The sequence below is a fragment of the Aristolochia californica genome, unplaced genomic scaffold (assembly GCF_029961685.1).
Source record: "Aristolochia californica isolate CCGP_79_NKW_82.1479 unplaced genomic scaffold, dmAriCali1.0.hap1 SCAF_280, whole genome shotgun sequence".
NCBI classification, from domain to species: Eukaryota; Viridiplantae; Streptophyta; class Magnoliopsida; order Piperales; family Aristolochiaceae; genus Aristolochia; species Aristolochia californica.
In genome coordinates, this window is record NW_027181971.1 from 1 (window position 1) to 26,866 (window position 26,866).

At 38.4% G+C, this 26,866-nt stretch overlaps 2 protein-coding genes across 2 annotated transcripts; both read right to left on the bottom strand.

Annotated features, from left to right (window-relative positions):
* Nucleotides 1-4,431: 4,431 nt before the first annotated feature.
* On the bottom strand, nt 4,432-7,949 carry LOC137958160 (probable protein phosphatase 2C 23). Its single transcript, XM_068805251.1, has 4 exons — nt 6,203-7,949; nt 5,979-6,092; nt 4,959-5,223; nt 4,432-4,843 (listed from the first exon to the last, which is right to left on the bottom strand). The coding sequence occupies exons 1-4, from the start codon at nt 7,883-7,885 to the stop codon at nt 4,722-4,724; spliced, it is 2,184 nt and encodes a 727-aa protein (XP_068661352.1). The 5' UTR covers nt 7,886-7,949; the 3' UTR covers nt 4,432-4,721.
* Nucleotides 7,950-12,928: 4,979 nt separating this feature from the next.
* LOC137958161 (fasciclin-like arabinogalactan protein 4) lies at nt 12,929-14,454 on the bottom strand. The gene has a single exon (XM_068805252.1). It carries the CDS (start codon nt 14,435-14,437, stop codon nt 13,205-13,207), a length of 1,233 nt encoding a protein of 410 aa, XP_068661353.1. The 5' UTR covers nt 14,438-14,454; the 3' UTR covers nt 12,929-13,204.
* Between the last annotated feature and the right edge of the window lie 12,412 nt (nt 14,455-26,866).

The window sequence follows — 26,866 nt, forward strand, 5'->3', positions numbered from 1 at the left end:
ATGTAATAAATGATAGGCAAAAATTTAGTGATCCAAACTCAAGACTACTACTTACTCATCTGGGTCCTGCTGTGTTTAAAGTGGGTCAATCCTCTTTGATGATTGATACCTTCCCAACTGTGACCCAAACTAATAAAATTTGAGAATTCAAGTGGGAGTGGCAGAAAGAACTTCTAACAGCAAGAATGAAGGCATTTTATGTTATGGTCCTTAAAGGGACTTACAAAATATGGGGACCAATGGGTCACTATAGTAGTTACTTTTACCTTTGAACTCTCAAGAGAAGAGATTTATTACAAAATTACATCTTCCTCCCTCGAAGACAAGCCCTAATGCTCCCCTATGCCCGAAGTACATAGCGGATGACACTTCAGTAGGAGAAGGAGAAGAATAGTCTAGAATGCGGAGTAATGTGGCACATACTTCATAAAATGTTGGAATTACAGAGGAACTAAGGAGTTGACTTTAAGCAACTTTGAGGAGAAGAATAGTCTAGAATGCGGAGTAATGTGGCACATACTTCATCAAAGGTTGGAATTACAGAGGAACTAAGGAGTTGACTTTAAGCAACTTTGAGATATGGCTTAATGTTTGTTAGGCAAATGGCAGTGGCTAAGGCTTCCTTCTGCTTGTTTTGGACAAAGACATCGGTGGAGGTAGGCTGAGCTAGCTTCCATTCTTGAAGAAGGCCTCTAAAACGAGCCAAATATTCATGGATATTTTCTTCTTGTTTAGTGTTGAACATTATTTGGAGAATATCATATGGCTTGTGTAAGTTGTCAGAGATAAAGTACAACTTAGCACATGTCTCCCAAATTTGTTTGGCGGTGTCGAGATAAATAACATTATTGGAGACAGGTTTTTCCATGTTGTTGATGAGCCAACTAATTACCAAAGTGTCATTTTTTAACTACTTAGCATAAGCAATATCTTCTTAATCAATGGGTGGGGCAAGTTTGGTGAGGTGACCAAGTAGATCCCTTATTATAAGGAACCATCAAACCGATGTGGACCAGATCAAGAATTTTGATATCCCTTGCAAGGGTATGGTAGTAATCTTGAGAATATCATTCTTGTTACCCATGTATTTTTCAGCCATAAGAGGCAATCCAAGGGTAATAATGTACTCAAATTTGAAGTCGCCTAAGTAAGTTGCTTGGAGATTCAAGACCATCCAAGGCTAGTTCGAGTAGATAGGGGGAGAACTCAAGCTTGTCAAGTCTTTAGACAAGGAGGGAACCCTCTTAGGCCAGTCAACTTTCTGGCCAAAAATTTATATAATTAATTCTCTAGTCTTCTTTGTAGAGAATAGCAAAAATCATTCAATAAACATGAGATCAAGTAAGGTAAGGTAGAAATTCCGAATTAGATCTTTTCTAGATCATTCAAAAAATATATTTGATTCCAGCTTGGGATAAACCAGTAATATTCAGTTCCAAGATCAATCAGTGCCTTTCAAAAAATTCTCCAAAAAAACATAAAACCTAGTAGAGTTCTTCAAATAATTCGGTTAATGGAGAAGCTTAGCATAGAACCTAAGTAATTAGATTTCTGAAATCTAATGAATAAAAAACCACTCATAATAGGCTCAAGAACAATTTTCTTCATTAGGAAAGTCTTGTTCCTACAAAATTATAACTTTTTATGAAGAAAATCCCAACATAAACAAATTTTCAACCAAGAACTTGCCAATTGACAAAACTTCCTTGGTAAACTTCTTCTAATCTGAGATGCATAAATATCAATAATTTCATAAGATGAATACAACAATAAAATCATCTCTGAACCATCTTCTAAAGATCCGGAATCCAAGAGCATGAAGTAATAATAACAAGAATGAAAAACTTATCTCACAAACTTTAATCTTGCTTCACAAAGAGCCTTCTATGAGCAGCTTTGATCATAACATTTTTTAGCATTCTTTTGACGTGGGGATCCTAAATTTGATGCTCTGATACCATGTTGAATTTAGAACCCCATGATTGAAACCTCGAGCAAGATGAGAGAAGGAGAAGAAAAAGAGAAAAGAGAGAGAGGGAAGTTGGGTAGAGAGGAGAGAAGAGAAAAGAGAGAAAAAGAGTTTGGTCTAGAGAGAGATTCTTCACGAGTTGAGAAGTGGAGAGCTTAATTGACTTGATATAATAAGAGTACATGAACCCCTATACAATAAAGGAAAGTAGTAGAGTCCAATTATAATTAAACTATCCTTGTCCTAATTACACCCAAACTGTAACACTTAAAGATAAGTCCTAGCATAATTAAATAACTCAACATAAATAGAAGACTAACATAACTAAAACACCTTTAAACTTAACTCTTTTGTGAGACTTGATTCCATAATAATTTTTATTTGTAAGTCTTTTTATTGTGAGAGTCATCATGTCACCTCATGTGATCATGGTGGGTCTGTAAAACAGAGTAAGCTCAAGTCAGGAACATCTTAACAACAATCAAGAAGAAAGCCAACACTGAACTTTATTTCAATACAAAGTTGATTTCGTCCCACCACACGCTCTTAGAAGAGCTTCAATGGCTTCTGGACTTACAGAAGAAGAAACTAAAATAAAACGAACAGAGAAGATGTATATTTTTGGATGCGATTTGTTGCTAAAGAACACCTCTATTTATAGGTGATTTGTAGCACTGAATCGAGGAAGACAGCTAGAAGACAGCTACGGAAATAAGAGAAAGGAAGCTTCCTTTCTCTTTCGGCGCCGATGGAAGCCTCTGTCCGCTGTGACGGTCAGTACAGAGTGCGCCTCTATTTTCAATGTTATTTTAGTTATTTATAGAGCTATATTATTTTCAATGTTATTTTAGTATTTATAGAGCTATATTATTTTCAATGTCATTTTAGTTATTTCACTCAGTTATTCTCTAAATAAAACTAAATAAAATATTAAAATCATTAAATATTAAGACTTTCATGTAAAATCCAAATAATATTAGTTAAGTAACTTATAATAATAAAAAAAAATCTTTTTTATGTTAAAAATTTATCATTTCTTAAAACTTGAAGGATTATGTAATTAGACCCTGTTGGTAGGGTTTGGAGTGGGGACAGGTTTTTCCATTTCTCATCTAGAAGGGTTTTTTCCTTTACCCTGTACGTGAATCAAGCTCCCCTATTTAACTCCAATCATGCCAAAGGAGGAGAGTAAAGGGGAATGTTCCCCATGTTTCCTCACATCATTATTAAAAAAGACCCTTCTTTCATTATAACATTTTTTAATTTTTAATTATTGTTAAATTTTGAATAACTATTTGCCTCTAAACTTAATTATTATGTTGGGATCATTTGGAATTTGGCCAACTAAATAATCATATTTAAATTTACAACATCTAATTTCAAGGCTATATATAAGGAAAATACTGTATATTTTCCTTATTTTTGTTTATCTTTATTGTGATTTTTAATTATTGTTGAAGGAATTAGGCAGAAAATATTTTCAAAAATATAAACCTAAAAGTGGAGCAGCAAGAACTCTAGTTTTGTGGGCAAAGCAGGTGGGTAGAGACCTCTTTATTATCATCATTACCCAAAGAGACAAATATCAAGTATAGCTAAGACTTAATTACAAGACAATGCGACATGAATAACGGACAGACTAAAGAAGATTTGGCTGTGAACTGAGTGCCTGCAGACTCCATACCCCTTAAAACACCTTAATTATTCTCCATCAAGGTGAAAACCTACCCATTCCAAGCGTGAAACTGAAAAAAGATGTCATCTTTACTCTCTTTGAAGATTTAAACTAAAAAGGCTCTGAACAGGCAAGTCTAAACCCTCAAAAAAGTACAAGAAGATACATTTAATTTGACATCATCTCCTTGTTTCAGCCTCTCCTTACCCTTTCCCATTCTACTTGTATCTAATGCTTGGTTGTTTCCGTGTGGTGAGCTCATTGAACCTAATGCACTCAAAATGCTGAACCTAACCCATAATCCATTTACTATTTGCCTTCATTCTTTAGCAGGAAAGGCCTCTTTATGTGGTGAATTTTCAGTTCCATTTGGTTGTCACTGTGGGTATTGTTATTTAGTAGTTGGTTATTCAGTGGTAGATGCACTTTCTTTATTACCAGCAGTTAGGTTTTGGTGGTTTCCAAGCATTTATTATCTACCATTATGTGGTGAGTTTTTCATTTCTCCCAGAATATCTGTTTTGAGGAAACATACTTGAGGTGCTTTGTCATAATAAAAGCTTCTCAAGACTGGAGGTTCTCAGTTGAATGTAATAAATGATAGGCAAAAATTTAGTAACTCAAGACTACTACTACTTACTCATCTGGGTCCTGCAGTGTTTAAAGTGGGTCAATCCTCTTTGATGATTGATACCTTCCCAACTGTGACCCAAACTGTAATAAAATTTGAGAATGCAACTAGGAGTGGCAGAAAGAACTTCTAACAGCAAGAATGAAGGCATTTTATGTTATGGTCCTTAAAGGGACTTACAAAATATGGGGACCAATGGGTCACTAAAGTAGTTACTTTTTACCTTTGAACTCTCAAGAGAAGAGATTTATTACAAAATTACATCTTCCTCCCTCGAAGACAAGCCTTAATGTCAACACAGAGTTCGCAGCTTTGATGTCCCCATGACTAGGATGGTGATCCATTTGCAACCAACTCGTTCTCCCAGAGCTTGACCTGATTATGGTACAGAAGCCACTGGAGGACAACAAAAAAGGCTCAACATTATCTTCTAACACTTTGAGCTTTTATATTTCCACACATGATCTCCATATCCTTCCTTCCAAAGAGATTACAATGATAGAAACATCATCATGATATTGCCGCCTGTCACCATGTGGTATCTCTAGCAACTCATGAAAACCCATCCCTAACAAAAATCAGAAAAAAATAATCATCATCAGGAACATTAATGCTGCAGATCTTTTGTCATTATCAAAAGCTCTTCATACTTATAAGAAGTTTAACTTTTTGGCAAAATTTACCAGCTTTCTTCGCTGCTCGGAAAAGGACTTCTTCAACAAGGTGTTGAGCTGGATCTCCATCAGGCGATGAGTCAATGAAGAGCTCAACTTGGGCAACAGCCTCTTCATTGGTGAAGTATTGGTATAGCCCATCAGAAGATAAAATTAAAAATCTATCTTTTGGATCAAGCTTTTGGTGGCGAAGGGATGGACAACAGTTGATGTAAGGGGAAGATCCAATGTAATCAATCTGGAACATCTCTAGAAGTGCATCATTCCATTTGGGCTGTAAGAAATGAAACCAAAGTTTAGGCAACAATGTTGAGTTAAAACATGGTAAGCTATTGTTATGTGCAACTTCAATACTTGTATTCAAATGAAGGTAGATGGTCTGAAATTTGTGTCCAAAATGAAAATACTTAAAAGAGTTTTTTGTTCAAAGGCTTCTACAGGTACTTCCACACTAACCAAAAAAAAAAAAATTCAAAGTTCACAAAAGGACCCTCTGTCATGTAAGAGTGACTCATCAATTCCCAAGCCAGCTTGATCATTTCCTTAACTACAACCAGAGATTTTTCTCAAAAGCAATCAACAGAGTTAATTTTCAATACCAGAAGTTTGAATCTTATTCATTTAGTCATGGAGATTTTTAAGTCTATGTTTGAAGATTTCAACAGATCAAAGCACACCAGAATTTTGTTACCCTTTCTGTTGATATTTATCAGTGGTGGATCTTATCACAGAGTGTTTGACAATTTAAAAGAGAAGAATTTTAGTAAAGAAAAGAGGGAGCCTCAAAATGCAGCTCCAGTGAACAGACTCCTGAAGTAGAATTTTTCAATTTCAGGAGAAGCTAATGAGCTGCCCTCCTGTTCAATCTCCAATTAAATTATTGATCAAACGCCAACATATAAAAGGCATTAATTTCCTCAGGGCAGATCTTTTCACATTAGGTATGCTGTTCAGAATCAGACGAGAACATGATAGAGTGTTTATGGCAAGCATCCATACTCGTAAAATGCTTAAAAAACAAGGGACTACCTGTTTAAGAAATCCTGCTCCAAATGCTCGTGTAACCTTCAATGTACCCTTCACTCGATCATTCAGCAAAGCAGAAGAATCATCTGGATGTTCATTCCTAATTCTCTCAACTTCCTGAAATGCGTAAATCAAGTTGAGAACATTTATCATACTTAAGAAAGACAGTCTAACAACTTTGAACTTTGGCTGAAGCTTGAAACAGACGAAATGGAGCAAGGACTCACCTCCTCAACACTAGTACTGTGATCCATGGAGAGCTGAAGGGCACATAAACTCGGCAAGCTCTCATAAACCTCCACATCAGATTCTAGATCATGCAAAGTCTCTTCCTTGATCCGTTCTAAGTCCTGATGATCCTTTCCCAGGGATCCCCACACATCAGGCTCTGCCTTTCGAGCTAGAACTGCCCTACTATCCCCTACATTCATCAAGTACACGTCCTCTCCCTTCATCAACATCGCCAGAACGCACGAGCCCATTAGAGCCAATTCAGGATTTTCTGTAACCATCTTATCTGCGGTATCCAAATAAGCCTCCTCTGTCTTTCTTAAGGCCTGTGACAGAGCATTCAAGACATCGGAATGGTTAACCCCTTGATTCGAAGTGGACCGGCTCAACTGTTCTTTTAATTTCCGCTCAAGCTCTAATCTTTCCCGCTCCCACTCACCCTTCCATCTCCTCTGATTTTCTTCCCATCTCTTTCCTGCATTCTTAAACCTGTTCTTTGATCTCTTGCCTTTGCTCCTCTTGGGCTCAGAATTTGAAGTTGAACAAGAATTGCTTTCCAATGGATAGCTCTCCGTCTCAACACTCCGAGAAGTATTAATAATCACAGATTTATCGGCAGTGGACTGATCAGCCTCGCTGGTCCGTACTGGTACCTCCACTGAATTGGAATCTGCTAGAGTCTCAAACTTATCATCCCACAACAATCCTTTCAACTCCTTATGAACAGCCGGATACAGATTAGAGAGAAGATAATCAGGCGCATCTGGACCATTAAATCCGTCGTAAATTCCAACAAAAACCCATCCGTGTTCTTCAGAGACAACGACATGAACCCGATCCTCCCCTGCTTTACCTTGGGCCCACTGAAGACTCTGGCTCTCCGAAGAATCGTCATCCTCCAAGCTCAAATCCGAGCTCAAATTCGTCGTACTGCTGATGGTAAGATTCTCTGCACCGATCCTTTCAGGCCCACCAACCCAATCCAAATCTTTAACAAAAACGGGACCTTTAACTGGCGCGACGATCGAGCTATGGCCACCCCGGACCCTGGCCTTGGAAATCGCCTGTCGAAGGACGCGTATCAGAGATTCTTTTCTGGATTTATGCCTAAAATGATATCCCCCGTGAGAGAAGCTCCTCTGGAACTGATCGTTGTCGGACATGATGGGACCGGAGAAGAGGCCGCGATCGAGGGGACCGGACATGAGGCTGCGATCGAGGGGACCGGACATGAATCCGCGCTCGATGGGACCCGATAAGAAACCTCGCTCGATAGGTCCGGACATAGGAATCCCGGTGTAAGCCGGTCCAATAGGCCCGGAATTCATCCTCGGCACGGGCTGTAGAGGGATGGAAGCAAAGGAGGTGGAGCTCTCAAAGGCGGCGGACGCCCGGTCGAAGCACCCGTACGAGTAGAGGTCAGACAAAGCAGTAGATAGCGGGGTAGAAGTATTAGCACTCACCGATGCGCCAGAGATAGTCCGGAAGGTCGTCGTGGTTTCCTCCGAGTGAACCTTGGAAGACGAAATCTTGGCAGGATCAGGTCGAACATAGCAGAAGGAATGGCCCAAACCTTCATCCAATGGGTCAGACATAACCAGAGCGATATCATGTCGCCGGCGGCGGTGGGAGAAATCGCCGTTGAAGCAGAAACAGAGCTTCCCGATGCCGTTCCCCATCGGAACACGAACGCAAACCCCCACACACAAGAATTCAAAAAGCGGAACCCCTCAAAATCCTCAGTTCATGAACTCACCAGAAAACCGAAAAAAACATAAAAGAAAGAAAGCGAGAGGAGAGACCCCCGTCGAGGGAGAAGAAAGAACGAGAGAGAGAGAGAGGGAGAGGCGTTGACTTTTGGGTATTGTGGGGTGTTGAAGTGAACTTATGAAAGTCATATTCGTATTTTTAATTCGGCGAGCGTTGACCCAGGTAGGGTTTAAAGGTAACCAGGGTTAAGGAATTTCTTCTTTTCAGGATCCGCTCCCCTTAAAGAATGATTTGATTTAAGTTAATTACTGTTTTAATAAGTCAAAGCACCCAGAGTCCCATCGCGCAGTCTGATCCGTCCGATCGGTTTCATCTCGAAAGTGCAAGACCACCACGTGTTGATTACGCTGCAGCAGCCGCGAGAAAGCGCTCAATTTCCAACGCGTTCGATGCTTCGCTTTGTTTTTTAAATTAAAAAATAAAATAAATAAATAAAATAGAAAAATGAAAAGAAGAGGTTGCGTTGGTGAAGAAGCATTTGGATGGTGGGTTGAGTTGAATAGAGTGGGGCCTTCCGGTTGGGATTGGTTGCGACTTCGTTAATCGAATTGATATTTAGTTGACTTTCTAGATTGGGAAGGTGCCCATGGGCAGCCAAGCAAAGAGTTTCGTTGACAATTTTAATATTCACGACCGTTGATCCTTTCACGCAGCCTGGGTCCACTTACTCGTAATGAATCGGCCGTCTCCAAATTCTAATTTTTTTTAAAAAAAAAATTTTTGTTAAAGAGTAAATCTATAATTCAAAGTATGAATGGTAGGAGAAAGTCAAAGCGATTAAAGAGCAATTACTAAATGGGTCAAAAAATGTGCTACTCTACACACGTATCAATGCCTTCTCACGTGCATCATTCTCATGACCTGACCGATTTCCTTTGGCTTCTCATAAACCTCAGGAAAATAAAATTAAGGCAGAAATTTACAAACACCCCCTTGATTAGTGTTGCTTAATTATGTTAAAGAGTAGTTATCATTCATCACTAACAATAAATAAATAAGTAGATAAGAGCGCAATTGGATCTTAGTGGGTAGAGTAACACTAACACGAACAAATATAAAAGGCCAAGTCAGCATATAAAAAGAAGACGTGGCAGCAGTAAGAGGAGCCAGGTGGGAGAAGATGAGATTGGTGGGCGACTGCATGATTGCAACCAACATCCGGCGATAGTGGAGAGGGGCCACGTTGATATATTCGTTAGGGAAAGCCACTTCTTTTAATAAACCAATGAAAAGGGGTTAAATGTTAAATGTTAAATGTTAAATGCACCACCAGACCGGGGAAATAAGAATTCAAGAGGGGCCATCATTGGCGTCCCCGCAAGTGGAGAACGCTCCCACATCCCAAACAGCTCATTACCTCCGCACACGCCAAACCCACCAAAACAACTCTCTCCTATAAGAGTTTTTTTTTTTTTTTTTAATGTTTTTAAAAAAAACCTTATGAAGGTGTATAATACTAAGATTCTGTCAAATCCCGAGATATGGATCCAGAGACGGATTTGACAGGTTTTTAAATGCATTTTTGTTACAAATTTTATTATTATCAAGATTGACTTAAAAATTGGAAAATGGTTGGATCCTCATATTCATGACTCGTGTGACAACTAAAAGGTTTTGAGGTTCTCATAAATATTTCTCATTATCACCCTTGTGACTTTGTCTCCTAGCTTTGTGTTTGACATTATGGGATGAAAAAATTATCAAATGCTCACATTAACAAAGACCAAGCAAGGAGGGTTCATCATTACTCCATTGAATAACTCTCCTTTACTTTGAACTAAATATTCACCAAGACAGTTTTACCCCATTCCATGACTAAAGACTACAACTATTGACAAATTACGGTTGTCCTAACAAAACTATGACACAGTGAATTTTTGTGATACTTGTGCTTGCAATGTCCTATTACACGTTAAGTTAGGTCTAAGGTCTATCCCGAAATGACTAAACTTATAAAACGGTTTTTTTTTAATTAATAAATTTAAAATTTTTATACTCACTTCCGCGTGAGGGTTGGCATAGGGAGAAAGAGATTAACTCTTTGACTTTATAAAGTTAGCGGGTGTTAATAAAGAAAAGAAAGAATGAAGAAAAAAGAAAATGTAGAAGAGGTCTCTGACTCAAACCCCCGTTGAATAATGACTCGCATCACTCTCAGCCAAGGGATGGTACAAGTAAAACATCTGATTTGTCCCTCCCTGAGAAATGAGATCACTCCCTAGCTCATGCATGAGTACGCATTTGACTTCAAATTTCCTTCTATGTGCCCTCTTTCATCTTCCATCAATATTTCTTCCGTCGCCTTCAAATACCCAAAACGTAAAGACGAGAAAGTGAGTGGGATGAGATCCCTTTGGACCTCCATTTGCCCTCCTCTTTTGAAGCAATCAAAGGCAGTAGACAGTGCCACCAACGATGTCTGCATACTGCATGGTGACACATCTCCAATGCTATAATTCTAATCAAGTATAAATTATTATATTATTTTTATTCCACTTAATAAATAATAAACGTAAAATCCGTTCAACCAAAATTAGACCCCGGTAGAGGTGCTAATGCCATATAAATAGAATTAACTTTAAATAGAATAATAACAAGAAATACTTTAAAATATTTACTATAAAACCTAGATTAGACCGCTTGGTTGAACTGTGTTCAATCGGACTTGGCCAATTATGCGGGTAGTGGATCTATAAGACTCATAAACCCTGTTGACCCAATTGGGCAGCCTGGTCTTTTTTTATCTCCTACTGCACAGGATACACCAGTAACACTATAGAAGTGGAGGCTCAGGGAGGAGCCTCCTTTTTTGCTAGGCATACATCTATAGAAGGATCTCATGCATCTTATCCTGCAAAAGCTTGTAGAATATGTAACTCATGATCATAAGAATAGTCCAATCCTCACATCCTCCTCAAGCTCTAATGCAGAAAAGAAAATGCTTGATGTGCCATGGGAAGAGGTAGTTGACCCTAAACCCCCAACCTCTTGATAGTAGTAGTACACAACATTGGTATCACTTTATATGTGTAAAATTCTTATACTAATCTCAAAATTATGATTATTAGAAAAAAAAATTGTAGTTTAAAAATCTTTATTATAACTAAAATTATTGTACTTCATTGCCTAAGCAGTGTATACCCTTGGATCTTCTTTATCGAGGGAGTGCAAATAGTTCTATAACATATGACCTACAAAATGAGTCAAGAGGCTATTGTAATCGATAAAGGATTAATATAATTTCTTCGATCTCATTGTATTTATCTCATGATGTAATTATCTTCTCATATAAAACTTATCTTTTCTATTCTAAATTGTATAAATACCACCCTTAATCAATTGTGAAAGTGGTTCAGTTTAATATCTAACAGTAATCTCATCAAATCCTTCTTTGGCCTTCTCATATATAATAGCTTGGCACCATGCACCCTAATTACCTCCATCAACTTTGCCACACTTAGTTGGGCTATATCCTCGCATTTTTTTGCGAGAGTTTAGAGGGAGATTCACCTATATGAACAAATAATCCATGCTTCTCTATGTACTTAAAAAGAAACTACAACAGCTTCAATGAATGTTTAATGGTCATTAAAAGAATCCGCCTGCAAGTAGGAAACCCATAAAAAAGAAATACAAAAAAAAAAAAAAAAAAATAAAGATTTGGTCATTATTATTCTTAAAAATTGTTAGTAAAAATAAGATAATGATCAAATTCTTTTTTTTCATTAACTATTTTTAAAAATAATAATGATCAAAGTTTTATTTTATTTTACTTTTCATGGGATTCGGATCAAACCCATACACCTAATGTGCTGCGTTAAGCTTTCAGATGAATCTAATGTAGTGAAGAAGCCTTGTCTTCAGAATCCGGTCCTAGTAGAGACTAGAGGTGCGCTATGTTCTCATCGGGAGCCTTTTTGGAATTTGGAATGAAAGCCGTCGCCGCAAGCGCAGTGGTGCTACACCAACCATTTCCCAAACCAAGATGAGAATATAAGACATGGCAGCCGCTGAGGCAACAAGTATCAGAGGGCTGGACCACGGCCTCCACCCACCGCTGACCACCGACCACTGACCACATCCTTGTCCACTCGTGAATCCTGATTTAATGGGTGCCGACCCAGCCCCATCTTGCTCTGTTGGCTTCACAATAGTTTCGGCACCCGTGAATCCCCGATTGTTCCTTCAGCTTTCCTTCTCAGATGAGTTTTACCAAATAACCAAATAATTTTCAATTTTTCCCCACTCCATCAAATCGTCTCTGGTGCTACTTACTTGCTTGCTCTCTTCAAATGAAGCGGCCGGTGGTGACAAGGAGGCTAATTTTTTAGTTTTTTCCTGCCAAAGAAATATATAAAGGTTCTGGAATTCTCGGGAGGTCTCTAAGTCTCTGGTCTGAGGAGAATAATAATTAATAACTGATCCAGGAAGAAAGGCAAAGAGCTTTTGTTCAGAGAGAGGCAATGCAGTCATCTTCCTGGAATCCATCTTCATCCTCTACATTGCTTCGCCTCTCCCAACTTGCAGAGGAAGAAAAATGTGTAGCCTTATCCTGCCTTCTTCGTCACTTTGCTGAGCCCAGAAGAAAAAAAGGGCCCATGAAACAGCAACTAATACTCGTTCACTGCTCCCGCTGAGGAGAATAATCGCCATACCCCAACATTTATTTACCTTACCTGCGCTGTCCGGCGCTCCTTCCTAAAACTTTTACCGTCCGGCGCTTTACAGCACTTGAAATCCCGATTAACTTTTGCCAAATTCTTCAGGTAGCCATTAACTCATGATATCAACCCGATTACCGGGGATCAATACTCAAAACAAACGGCTAGAAGGATGAAGAAGATTTCTGCATAATGTGGATTCGTTCGCGGAGGAGAAGAGCGAAATTCAGGCGATACGCAGCTGGGATTGTTTAAGGATGCAGAGACAAGATAGTTTTGAGAGGAAAAAAAAATCCATTTTCACAGAAAGGAAACGATTTTCAAACCACAACATGGTAGATGATGAGCACAGGCAGAAGAAAGAAAGAAAAAAAAAAAAAGGAGAAAAAGTTTAAGCTTTTTACAGCAATATATTCGTAAAAGAATGTATTTTTCTGCTCTTAGAAACTGCCCAAAGTTATTTTCCCAAAAAAACCCAATCAATTTCTCCCCTCAAAACCCCAAAAAATTGCCGCTTTGCAGCCAAATTCAATTCCCTGGAATCAAAGAAAAACGAAAAGAATAAACTCATACCAATACATTTACATAAAATGCTATACAAAAAAGAGGAAGCAACGAACCCATATCTCCATTGCCGCCGTTGGATCTTACATCCCCGCCGGAACCTGGTGGAGTCTCCATATGCCCAGGCGGATTCTGAATAGAATTTTCCGGTGGTAGCCCAATTTCCGGTGGTGCCGCCATCCCCATCCTTCCATTTTCCCTCCCGAAAACTTCCCTCGGCAATAAAACCCTTGAAACAGCAAAAACCGCCACCGGATTCTGATCGAACACCGTCTGTGTAATTTCCGCCTGCACAATTCCCGTGTCAATGGCGACTGACCCATTCACTCTTGTAATATTTAGTGTGTATCTGCCCGCGCCCATGTCTTCGGTGGCCAGCGTGGGCTGCACCGGATTCACGATCGACTCCAAGGAGCCAAGGGGATAGTAGGAATTCAGCACGTGAAATTTCAGTACCACTGATTTGGTGTTGGCCGACAGGGATTGCAGATTCTCCGCAGGCGGGAGGTCCGAGAAGGCGGTGTCGGTGGGGGCGAAGATGGTAATTCCAGCGCCGTGCTCATCGTCCTCGAATTCCTCTATCAAACCGGAAGCAAGTAACATCGCGGCCGCAACATTGAAGTTCTTGCCGTCGGAGAGAATTCGGGTAATGTTGAGACGCGTCTGCGGCGCGTCCTCGGAGGCGGCGAGGTCGAAGCCGTAAGGGAGAAGCAAGGAGTCGACTGTGAAGATGGAGATGTTGTACGGCAGGGTCTTGACAAGGGAAAGAAAGGTGGCATTGGAAGAAGGGAAGGGAGAGAGAGAACACACGGTGATGTTACCACGGGCATTGAGGGTGACATTGACGGCGCCCAGGTCAGAATGCGCCCTGCCGGTCGTCTGAAAAAGGGTGGTGACGAGCTTGCCAGAAGGAGGGATCTCGCGGAGGTTGGGCCAGGAGAGATACTGAAGGAGAACATGGTAGCGGAGGACGTCGGAAAGGATAGAAGGCCGGTGTGTCAGATCATCGGATGCAAGGGCGGACTGGAGGAGAGAGTTAGGGACGGCAAGGAGAGTAATGGAGGAACGGTGCGTCAGATCATCGGGAACGGCGCAGTCGGAAAGGAGGCGCGAGAAGTCGGAGAGGTCGGGAAAGCTGGACAAGAGAGTAGTGACATCGATGCAGAAAGCCAGCGACGGGAAGAGGAGCCCGGTGAGAATCACGAGGGTAAAATGGGAATGACGAAAGAACGCCATTTCTGGTGCAGAGTTGGGGGAGGCAACCAAGGGAAGAGTGCAAGAAGAGATGATGAGAATATTATTTACTTTTAAAAAAAACAAATCAATATTTTAATATTAGATCCTATTCTGTGCATTCACTATTATGAGAAACAAGTGAGAAGCACAAGTAAAAGGGACGCTATTCATGCTCATGGATTAGATTTTCCAATCGATCGTCTAATCTGAATCTCACATAAGAAGCGTCATTCAATGAAGCGCGAGTACCTTTGAGCTACCGCTGTGGTACTCGTGTGTTGTGTCCGGGGTATCTCGTGGGGGTTTAAACTTTGGACGGGAAAAGAAGACAAAGAGCACCGTCAGAGATGGGAGTCTGTGGTACTCAGCGAATAAGAGAATGACACGTATACAGCTGGAGCTCCATACTCCTGGTTCCATCCATCCAAAATTGAACTGCTAGATTGAATCGTCCTGTCCGTCGTCATTTTTATCGTTTCTAGTGTATTTACATTATATTTAAAAAAGAAAAAAAGAGAAAGTGAGCCGACCTGGCCGGTCGGTCGGACCCGGCCATGGACATGCTAGGGTCTCTAATGGGGCCCACATCCCAATGAGGTGATCAACTAACAAACGTTGATATATCTTCCTTAAGAGTTGGATATACAAATATTAAAAAAAAAAAAAAATATATATATATATATATATTTTTTTTTTTTTTGCGCTATTTGATATGAAAGATACGAAGGAAAAAAAAATTATATTTTTTGGAATTGATAAAACAAATTATTATGTTTTGACGAGACTTAATCGCATCGCCTGGTCCCGTGGGAACGGAAGGACGAAGGAAGACAGAAGTCATAGGAGTTTAAAGGGAGCGGAAATTTGGAGAAATGGATGAGGGCCTTTTGGGTAATAAAGAAGCGGCAAAGTTTTCGGGAGAGAACATTTGCTGACGTTAACGTGGCGAAACGAAGGGGAGGGGGACCTGTTAAGGGCGACAGCTGCCTTTCACGTCATCAAGCTGTCTGGACGTAGACCTTTTGATGATTTTTTTTTCTCCGAAATCGCGTTTGATTCAATTTCTGCACCACCACGACACCTTACCTTTCTTTACACTTTCCCCATCATACAAGTGGCTTACGGTTTTTATTTATTTTATTTTCAGTTTCAGTCAAATAAACTCGCTGGAGCTAATGCGAATGGATACCACTGCCACAGTGCCCAAAAGAGAGCATTTATTGCTACATTTTGAAATGAAGATATCTCCTCAGCCTGATCAACAACTATATCAGCCATTTAATTATCATCAACGGCGATTATCTGAGATACCCTTTTTGTATGTTTTACACCAAATGATTTTTTTTTTTTTTTAGGTTGGATCAGCAAACAAACATCCCTCTGGCGTCTGGCTGAAGAATAATAGAAAAAAGATGTCTGATCGAGGCCGATGTTCAAATGTCTGAAGCCTCTGAAAAGGTGCTTAAATCGAGTGATTAGATTAATCTGGCCATTGCCCAACCAGTTGAAGAGTATAATACATTAGAAACCTGAATTAATTAAGCTGCCCATGAAGCCATGTTATACCCACTCTTCTTCTCGACTTCTGCTTTCTGTCACTAATCATTTTGTCTCATGCACCAAACCTGGCACCTTCTCCCTCTTTGCTTTTATTCTCCTTCCCACACTGAACTCTCTCACTACCCCACCAGAATTTGTCCTTTGCCTTACTGCTGCACATTCTCCCTCTTTCATCTGTTTTCTCACTGTTTCTGGCTAATTAAACACTTTATTAGTACGGGACCATCTTTGATATTCCCACCCTTAATCTTTATTAGAGACTCTCTAGCTTTTATAATGATGGCAGGGACAAAGGTAGACAAGTTGTCCACTTGGATATATTGGCTCGCCAGTACGTTGTAGATGCCCTGCAAAAGTTTTCTTCAGACTTTTACTCCATTTATTGTTCTTTTCTTTTTCTTCTTTCCGAACAGGAAGAACTGTTCACCAGCCTCACCAGCTTCTTCCATGTCTTTGTAGCTTCTTCCATTATCCAGATAAATGTGGCTTCTTCCGCTTGGAATGTTTCCAACCAGAGAAAAAATGAGACACATTCCGTTGGATCAACGAAGCGCAGGGAGAGGGGGAGAAAACTGTTCACCAGTTTATTCTTCTCTTATCTTCCCATTTATGAAACTTCTTGGGAAGTAATGACTTTGTCATTACAGAGAGGAGGTCTGAGTGACAATGAATATCTCATTAACTCGCATTTGGACCTGAAAAACATTTAGAGAGTCTCTTTAATTGAGTGGGAACATTTGTTGTTGGACCAGACAAGGATGGTAAAGCAATTCATGCATTGAAAGAACAGTTAATGCCTCGGTTGTCATGATTACTAACCCAACTGAATCCTTTACTGGACCAGATGTCTTGGACAATCTTCAAAACGGTCTCCATTCTTTTGTTGGTTCATCATGGATGAGTTTAACGTAAAGTAGAAACAACGAGTGTGAGGATTGTCCATTCTGAAACTGAAACTTTACAGTCTAAAACCCATAGAACAGTCAAGAGCCTGTTGTGTCTATTCAGATGTGATTTTGGCTGATTCTAATGGCTACATGTAGGAGTAGGCATTGGGTTGGGTTTCACAGGGAACCCTACTCGACTTCTGGGTTTGAGTTTCAGATTGAGGACGGGTTGGGCCGAGGATGGGTTGGGTTTAAATCAGGTTTATAGGTACGAGAGGCACGGAAGGGGTTGCAAGGGTGGTGATTGGGTTGGGGTCGGGTTTGATATTTTTGATTTTTTAGGTTTGGGATAAGCAGAACCCGATTCGTCCCATGCCCACCACTAGCTACATGGGGGGAACCATAATTCAAGGATGATTACCAAGGTCGTGATGTGGCTAACATTCAAATGCATGCCATGTAGTTTGCGAGAGGATATAAAACGGGGTAGGAGCAGGTTGGGTATATTACTAACTGAGAACATTATATCTGTTCTAGTGACTGAAACGTATAGTATGGATCATATCATGTTTCTATAAAGTTTTTGATTTATGGCTCTACTATTGTTGTCCGAGTCAAGTTTTAAGGACGAACTCATAGGTGTGTTAATTGACTTAAGATTTTTTATGTTAAATTTCTTAAGCAATCCTTTAGTGTATATGGACTGATTTATGAATGTGCCATTTTTCGGTTTGAGTTACTGGAAGTCCATGAAAGAATGTGAGTTCACCCATTAAACTCATTTCAAACTCATTCTTCATTAAACTAACAAATTCTTGACATTGAGAAGGGTTTGTAGAACTAAATATGATATCAACCATATACATTTGACCGGTAATCAAGTCTTGATCATGGTTCTTAGTCAATAGAATCTTATCTACGCTTCCTCTATTATAGTCATTATTTTCTAAGAATTCGCTTAATCTTTCACACCATGCTCATGGAGCTTGCTTTCACTCATACAATACTTTATATAATTTGTATACATGGTTAAGCTTACTCACATCTTCAAATCCTTCAAGTTGTTCAACATACACCTCTTCTTGGATGTACCCATTTAAAAAAGAACTCTTTACATCTATTTGACCAAAGGCTAGGAGGATTTAAATTGCCTTTAGTCTTGCCACGGGTGCATAGGTTTCTTCCAAATCTATACCTTCTTCTAGGTTATTTCCTTTAGCAACTGACCTGTCTTTGTTTCTCACTACTTGATTTTCTTGCTTTGTTCCTAAAGATCCATTTCGTACCAATAAATTGTTGATTTTGGGGTCTTGATACTAGAGTCCAAACTTTGTTTCTTTCAAATTGGTTCATTTCTTCTTGCATTGCCATAATCCAAAAGTCATTTTTTTTTACCTTGAGAAAGCTTGTGGGATCTATATGTGAAACGAAGACACTATTTGCCATAGTCTCATGAATTGCTCTTCTAGTTGCAATCTTACCTTGAGGGTTACCAATAATTTGTTCTAGAGGATGATCAGCCATGACCTTATAGTTATTTGGATCCATAGGTGTCTCTTCTTGGTTATTTGGGTCAATTGGGTTCTCTTCAACATTTTGGTCTTGAGGTTGAGATCACAGAGATGAATCGAAGGGGTTTTCCTCTTCGTCATCAGAAATCGGTGTTGGAATTGGATTTGGTGAATCAGATTCGTCAAACTCAACATGAACCGACTCCTCTACTCTCATAGATGTCTTGTTATAAACTCTATAAGCTTTTCTATGAGTAGAATAACCCAAGAAAATTCCTATATCAACTCTACAGTCAAATGTTGCATCCAAATGTTCTAAAATGAGTAATATTGGGAAGGGTGCCCATATACAACTCATATGGATTTTTGTTGAGAGGTGGCCTTATGCTTACTCGATTAATGATATAACATGCAGTGTTTACAGCTTCAACTCAAAACTATGTGGCATGTTGTATGCATAAATCATAGCTCTCAAACACCATTTTGTTGAGGAGTTTGAGGAACTGAGAATGTATGGTCTATACCATGCTTTGTGCAATATTCCTTGAAATATGACATTTCAAATTCTCTCCATAGTCACTCCTAATTTTTATAATACTATAGCCTTGCTCCTCTTGAACTTTTTCACATAATTTAACGAACGCTGGAAAAACATCATCCTTTTGGGCTAAGAAATCTACCCATGTCAACCTTGAATAGTCGTCTACCACTATTAACGTGAAGTGCTTCCCAATCGATTGTGCCATAATCTTGCCTTTGTTTGAGAAGTGGAAACCACAGTCACCGAAGACAAACACAAATAATAAAGCCCCCCTGTTAATGGCCTTCACTAATCACCTGCTTCGTTGTTAGATCCTGGAAAACACAAGAAGAATGTGAGAAGGTGATGGAGCAATTAAACCGTTTTGTCAACTGGCTAATAGACAACAAATTTAAGGAAACTTGAGGGACAAATAAGATATCATTAAGCGGAAGTGAGAGTTTAATAGAGGAGGATCCCTTCCCAAGAACTTTGGTTTGGGATCCATCGACTATGGTAACTAATTTGTTTGGTAAACATGTTGACAATGAATGTAACAACTTCTTATTACCAGTATGAGTCAATGATCCAGGATGAAGAGGTGGATGTCGCAGAAATAATACCTGAAGCAGTGGTGGTAGCAGCAATAGTAGAAGATGTAGAAGAGGATACCATCAGAGTTTTCAACTTCTGCAATAATTCATAATCATCATCGGTTATAGTCTTCTTGCCTTTTTGTCAATTTCTTGCATCTATTTCTTCCACCTATGTTCCATAATCATATCAGGAGGCTCTGAGACATCTAGGATAGAAGGTGGCAATGGATGAAGAAATGCATGCATTATATGAGAATCAAACTTTGGCTCTAGTTCTTATTCCTCTTGGAAAGAAACTCGTGTGTTGTAAATAGGTTTTCACCATCAAGCACAATTCAGATGGTTTTGTTGCTTGAATCAAGGTCTGACTCATTGCAAAGGGGTATACTCAGTGTTATTGAGTAGAATATGTGGAAACATTCTCCCCAATGGCTAAATTAAACTTGTTACACATCCTATTATCCCTTGCAGCTAATTCCTCTTAACCCGTATATCAATTGGATGTGAAGAATATCTTATCGAATGGGGACATTAAAGAAGAAATATATATGCATCGACCACCTAGTTTTTGGTTGAGGGGGATTAGGAATGAAAATTGAGGAAGTCTTTATATAGGCTTAAATAGTCTTATCGGGCTTGGTTTGATAAATTTAGCCAAACAATGTTATGGTTTGGATTCAGCCGGTGCTCAGTAGATCATTTTGCCTTTGTCAAAAATAACTTAAAGGGAAGAGTATTACTGGTATTTTATGTGGATGATATCATCTTAACTGGCAGCGATCCAGACAACATAAATGAAGTAAAAAAAAAGATATGCAAAAAATTTAAAACGAAGGATCTTGGACTTCTAAAATATTTTCTGGGTATTAAGGTATTCCAATCAAAGCACATGATTGTATTATCTCAGAGGAAGCATGCTTTAGATCTACTTGAGGACACATGGATGATGGGGTGTCAACCAATGGACACTCCTATGGATGCCAATGCAAAGCTCTAGATAAGATGTTGATATCAGTAAATATTAAAGGTTTGTGGGAAAACTTATTTATCTCAGAGTGACTAGACCGAATATATCATATGCAGTAAATATTGTGAGTCAGTATATGCACAAACCACAACTTATCCATTGACAAGTTTTGGAGAGGATATTGAGATATTTAAAAGGAGTTTCAGGGAAAGGGCTTATCTATAAGAATCATGGCACTTCAAAATTGAAGGTTTTATGGATGCAAATTGGACATGACCACTTGATAACATGAAGTTCGCTTTTGGGTATTGTATCTTATTAGCTGGTAACCTGGTTCCATGGAGAAGTAAAAAGCAAAATATTGTTGTGAGATCTAATGAAAAAGTAGATTATAGAGCTATGACCCTATGAAATTGTATTGTGACAACCAGACAAACCATTCATATTGCTTGAAATCCGGTCTTTCATGTAAGGATGAAACACATTGAGGTAGATTGCCATGTCATACAAGCTGGTATTCTATCACTCAAACATGTTTCATCTCAAGGACAGATGACTAATATTCTCACCAAGCCGGTCACATCCAAAATATTGGTCACTATATGCAACAAGTTGGGCATCTATGATGACGTTTTCTCTCACCAATGACACAACTCAAAGTGGCACAAATGTAAATACTCTCCCACATCAAGAGATGGTAAAGAAGGTAATTAAGAGGTCTTCTCATAAAGATGGCACAAGGGTGTAATTAAGTGATATGATGTATGTCTACTTATGTCTTTTCTTTTACAAAGTTTGTAGCTCTAAGGGCATTTTAGTCATTATAACTTCCTTCCACAACTATAAATAGAACTCAAGGCATGGGGTAGAGCATTAAGTCTCCCCTCTTCTCTCTCAAATTCGTCCCTAGACTTTTCTCTTCTCCCAAGCTCTCTCTCGTTCCATCTCTCTTTAGTCGTCTCTCTCTTCTTTATCTTTTCTCCTTTCTTCCTCTCTTTTCTTCTCCTCTTTTTCTTACTCTCCTATTTCGCCATCTTGGTCGAGGACCTTGTCATGGGATCCTAAATCCAACAGAATCTATTCCTATATTTCCTAATCTCTTATGCCATAACCAAGATTCATCAATTTTTTCTCCCAAATAGATGATACTAGTTGAGGGTAAATTGACTATGTTAGCTACATAGAGATTCTTATTTCTATGTCCCTCTAGAACTAGTTCATCATTCTCATTCCTTACTAAGAATTTATTATTTTAAAATAAAACCTTATTTCCTTTGTCACAGAATTGACTAATGCTAAGTAAATCATGCGTTAACCCTTCTACGTAAATACCTTTGCTATTGTCTCCAAAAGTTACATGACCTCCATCTTTGGGATTGAGTTCAACAAACTTCTTCTTGTCACCGCTCACGTGCCTTGAGTAACCGTTATCCAAAATCCAAACATTTTTTGGTGCCTTGGCTCGCAGACATACCTACACTTTAAGGGATTTAACCCTTAGAGACCCATTAAAGGTTGGTTCCATTTGGAATGACATTTGATGTGTTAGGTGATTTGGGTTCCAAATTTTTTTGTCCAAGTTCTTTTGGGTTACCACAACATTTTTGGTTGATTTGGGTACCCAAGTTTGTTTGACGTGATTTTCATTCTTTACTTTGTAAATATGGGCATAATGACCTAATTCATTGCGATAGTGGTATCTAATATGAGGAATGGGAGAGAACTTTTATTTTTATTTTTTGTTCTTCCCAACTTTCCTCTTAGGTGTGGATTTGATAGAAAGAAGTTTGACATGTTGTTTTAAGTCTAAGCTCTTCATCTCAAAAGCAAGTCTATCACATGATAGGTTGCCTATCAATCCACTTTGTCTTGAGGCATTTGTTATGTGGCTTTCATGTGCCTCCTTCAAGACAATTAGCTCTTCTTTGAGCTTTGCAATCTCGTATAATTAAGCATTGCACCTTTTATACTTATTTAGACTATGAATGGATTTTTCCAAAAGGAATTCAAGTTCATGTTCATAGTCCGAGTCACTCACCTATTTGGAATTTGTAGTCATTATGAATTTCCTCAAAAGCCTTGTGTCCAACATCACTTTCTTCATCTTTCGAGTGCGTAGATTCTTCTTCCATTGCATCCCAAGCCGAGATAAAAAAATTCTTCTTCTTGGTCTTGGGATCTTTGCTTGAGGATGGCGTTCTTCTTCTAACTTATGAATATTTATTCCTTCTATGTCCTAATTTACCACACTCAAAACAAATATCAGTTTTCTTTTGAAGTTTGTCATTTTGAGTTCTAAATTGGCCTTTTTCTAAAGTTCCTAATTTACAACACTCAAAACAAATATCAGTTTTCTTTTGAAGTTTGTCATCTTGAGTTCTAAATTGGCCTTTTTCTAAAGTTCTTCTTGTTTCTAATTTTTTTTTTTTTTGAAGGTGTCTAGTGATGAAACTTACTTCTTCTGAGGTCTCTTCACTAGTGTTAATTTTAACACATATTTTGGCCATAAGAGCAATGTTCTTCTTCTTAGGTTGTTCTTCCTCTACATCTTTTGGTTCCATCTCATATGTGAGAAGGATTCCTAGTAGCTCTTCCGAGCTTATGGTTTTAAAATTAGCTTTTTTCATGAATGATTGTCTTCCTCATGTCCCATGACCTTGAAAGTGCATTGAGAAACTTATCGTTTTTCCTATACAAAGAAATTTCTTCTCCTAAGATATTCAACTCATTTATTATATGAGTTAACCTTGAGTTCATTTCAGTAATTGAATCACCCAGTTTCATTTTGAAGTCATCATATTGGGCTATCAATAAACTGATTATAGAGTCTTTAACTCTCGTGGTTCCTTCATTGTCACCACAAATTTTTCGCAAATTTATTTAGTGGTCTTACATGTGGAGACCCTATCGAACTTGTTTGGTCCTAAGTCATATAACAAGAGGTTTATGGCCTTGTAGTTTTTTTTTAGCTTCTCCTTGTCTTCCCTAGTTAGCTCCCTAAATTCTTTTGTAATTGGAATGCCATTTTCAAGCTTTTGAAGCTCAATATGGCCATTCTTTGTTAGATTCCAAATGTCCCAATCCATGGATTGAATGAAGAATTCTATTCCTACCTTATAATATTCATAATTTATTCCATTGAATAAAGGTGGACGATTGGCAGATTGTCCTTTGGGAAAGAGCAATTTATCTTTAGATGCCATTTATCTTTTTCCAAAATCTAGGAGATGTTGAGTTCAATTAAGTTTTTGGCCTGCTCTGATACCAATTGTTGGCCCAAGTTCCTTCTCAAAAGGGGGGAGACTTGAGATATTCAAATTAAATTTTACTTGTACGTATGATTACAAAGTCATGCATAAAAGCAATTCAAAGTAAAGAACGATATTCACACACCACATGGACAAATAGATATTTTTTTAAACGATGTTCTCCTAGTGGTAATCACCGCTCAATAACCCTTCCTTGGGAAAATTCCACTATTAAGCTCTAATAGTTGGAAAATTACAAAAGATATTTCAGCTTTCTTTGAGCACGTGTAGCTCAATACACAATTTTACACAAACCCAATCTCCCTAAGAGATTGTTGCTAGATTCTAGCTCTAGGTAGGCCTTTCTATCTAGATTAATAGGTTCTAGATGAATATTTCACATATATAGAAAAATAAAGGGAAAAATTACACCCTTGGGGAGATTGTTCTCCTTGAGAGATTCAAGCTGCCTCCTCTTTTGTAGCACATTGTGAAATGATCAAGGAGCTTGTATGAATGCAAGGATGATTGAAAGAGAATGAAGGTTTTCCAAGTGTGTGTCTCTCTCTCTTTCTCTCTAAAGCACTTATGGTGGGAATTTGCAAGGTTAAAGGTTTGTAGCTTTAAAATATGCCAATAAATGCTCATTATCTACTTTACTCATGGTTTGTTGGGGTATTTTTATCTTACCCAACTCAAACTAGTTGTTATTTTCCCGTTTGTGACAATTAGTACTTTGATCGATTAATCACTGTAAAGTAATTGATTGATCAATCAATCATAATGACTACTTTTTTGTTAGATAGTGACTTATTGATCGATGGGTTGATCAATCAATATGTTACTGTTGGTCCAGAAAAGTTAAGTTGATTGATCATTATAATGGATGATTGATTAATTGAGATTCCCACTTGTTGTACAATACAAGTACGATCTATCAGTGTATTTTACTATTATCGATCATGCTTTATGTCCCTTATTGCGAAGGTTTTGACTAATCGACCAATCAAGTGGGACGATCGATCATTCCGAGTGAAATTTGCTTTCCTGGATAGTAAAGTTCAATCAATCTAAGTGGGATGATTGAACATGTGTTATAGAAAGAAATGGTCATGGCCTGGATGATTGATCAATCGACTATAGTTGATCGATCATGCTTTATATTTTTTCCTACATAGTTCTGGATGATCGATCATTACTAGTGGTTGATTGATCATTCTAATTTCTGTTTAAAAATGCAGAATTTTAAAATGATGAGAATTTTTCTCTAAGTCCTCTAACATGTTTCTTACTGATGTTTATGATGATCTTAAACATGTTTATAAGCAATTTATGACCTAAATATTTGATTTCTTATATGTACTTAAGGAATAAGAAGTTTGGAATGATCTCTTACAAAAATAAATTGAGTTTAGATGTTTTTATATAAAGCTTGAACTCGAGTTTTCTCGTTGCCTTCTTCCTTGTGGGTACTTCTTCAAGAGACACTCTTCCATTATGCTTGAGGTCTTGATTTTGGTTTTGACGATTTAGACCTTGAGGTGCTCTTGGAGGTGAAGTATCTAAAATACTTAGATTTCCAAGTTATTAATTCAATTAAGTTTTGTTATCTTCAAAAGCAATGTGGGAGTCAACTTACAGTCAATAGATTTTTGGGCTTGTAGCGGGAAGCTCCTATGAAGTAAAGATTAAGGACATTAGCATGGAGCAACTGATCATTATGGAGATTGTCATCAGAGTCATCAATACGAGGAAAGGGACATTATCTAGACTTGCCATGATTGGCATCTTTTGCTTATGGACCATCACATAGAGACTTCATCTTAATTTTTGATATTTTATGGCCAGCCGGAGCACCTGGGCCTATGGACTCCCATTCATTCAAAAAATCACAACCATCCTTCGATAATCTGGGGTTAACCTCACTGATGATTAATGGGTAAATATGACAAGGAAAATTATTATCGGTGAGATGAAAGTGAGTAAGTTTGGCTTCACCAAGTGGAGAGGCCAATGGGTTCACAAGGATACTATTAGTAAGGAGGCACCACATAAAGTTGGTTCCGGTGATGAGGTGAGCCCAAAACCACAAGCCAAGCAATTTGAATTGGCTAAGAAGAAAAGGATTGATGATGCATCCTCATCCTTGAATCGGTTCAAGGAACTTGAAGAGGCTATAAACGACGTAAGGGCGACCCAAGCTACTATCCTTGCCACTCAAGAATAGCTCAAGATGGGTCAAGATGAGCTCAGAGAGAGTTAGCGGAGGATTCCGTCCATGTTGGAACTCCTTGCAACCGCTCTACTCCGCCACTGCCACCTCAATAGTTGCCCCTCCTTCCTATTTTTTTCACCTAGCCTCCCTCGTATCTACATTTACGTTTTTTTCATTGTATTTAGTATTAGCACTTGTATTTACATTCCTTTTTGAAAACACATTTTCATATATATATATATGAAAGGCCTTTGAGCTAACCATTTATCTCAAATTTAAAATTGCAATATCTTTTTGAGTATGACAAAAAAAAGGTAGAAAATATCCAAACAAGTACTAAAATAGTAAAATAAAAAATTAAAACTTGAAGTTTGATGAGCATAGATTAAGGGGCAGCTATTTCCCTCAAATTGTCATATTCACTTAACTCCAACTCTTACGGATGATGAATTTTTAATTTTTTCAAAATTAGGTTTTGTCAACATAAAAAAAGGAAGAGATTGTTGATTGAATGTTGACTCCTTTCTTGATTTTGATGATAAAAAAAACTTATTTATCTAAAAATTAAAATTCAAGTATTTCATATGCATTTGCTTCAAGAGACAAAACTCGAAGGTCTATGCAATGAACTGGTACAAGATTCTCAAAGACCTCGAGCTCCATAGCATGTCAAAGTGTTATTGAAGAAGCACCCTTATAAAGAAGAAGTAGAGACTTGAAGACTAGAGATTTGGAAGTTTTGAAAAAATCTCATAACTTAGTCAATGTTAGAAAGCATCCCCAATCCTTCCACAATTTTGGAGCTTTAGGGCATTATTTGCATCCCAACATGTTTTTATCAAAGCATACTAACATTTCATACATGTTAGAATCCCTTAGGATCACAAATATTCATGCTTTAAAATTCACATAGTGAATTGGCATT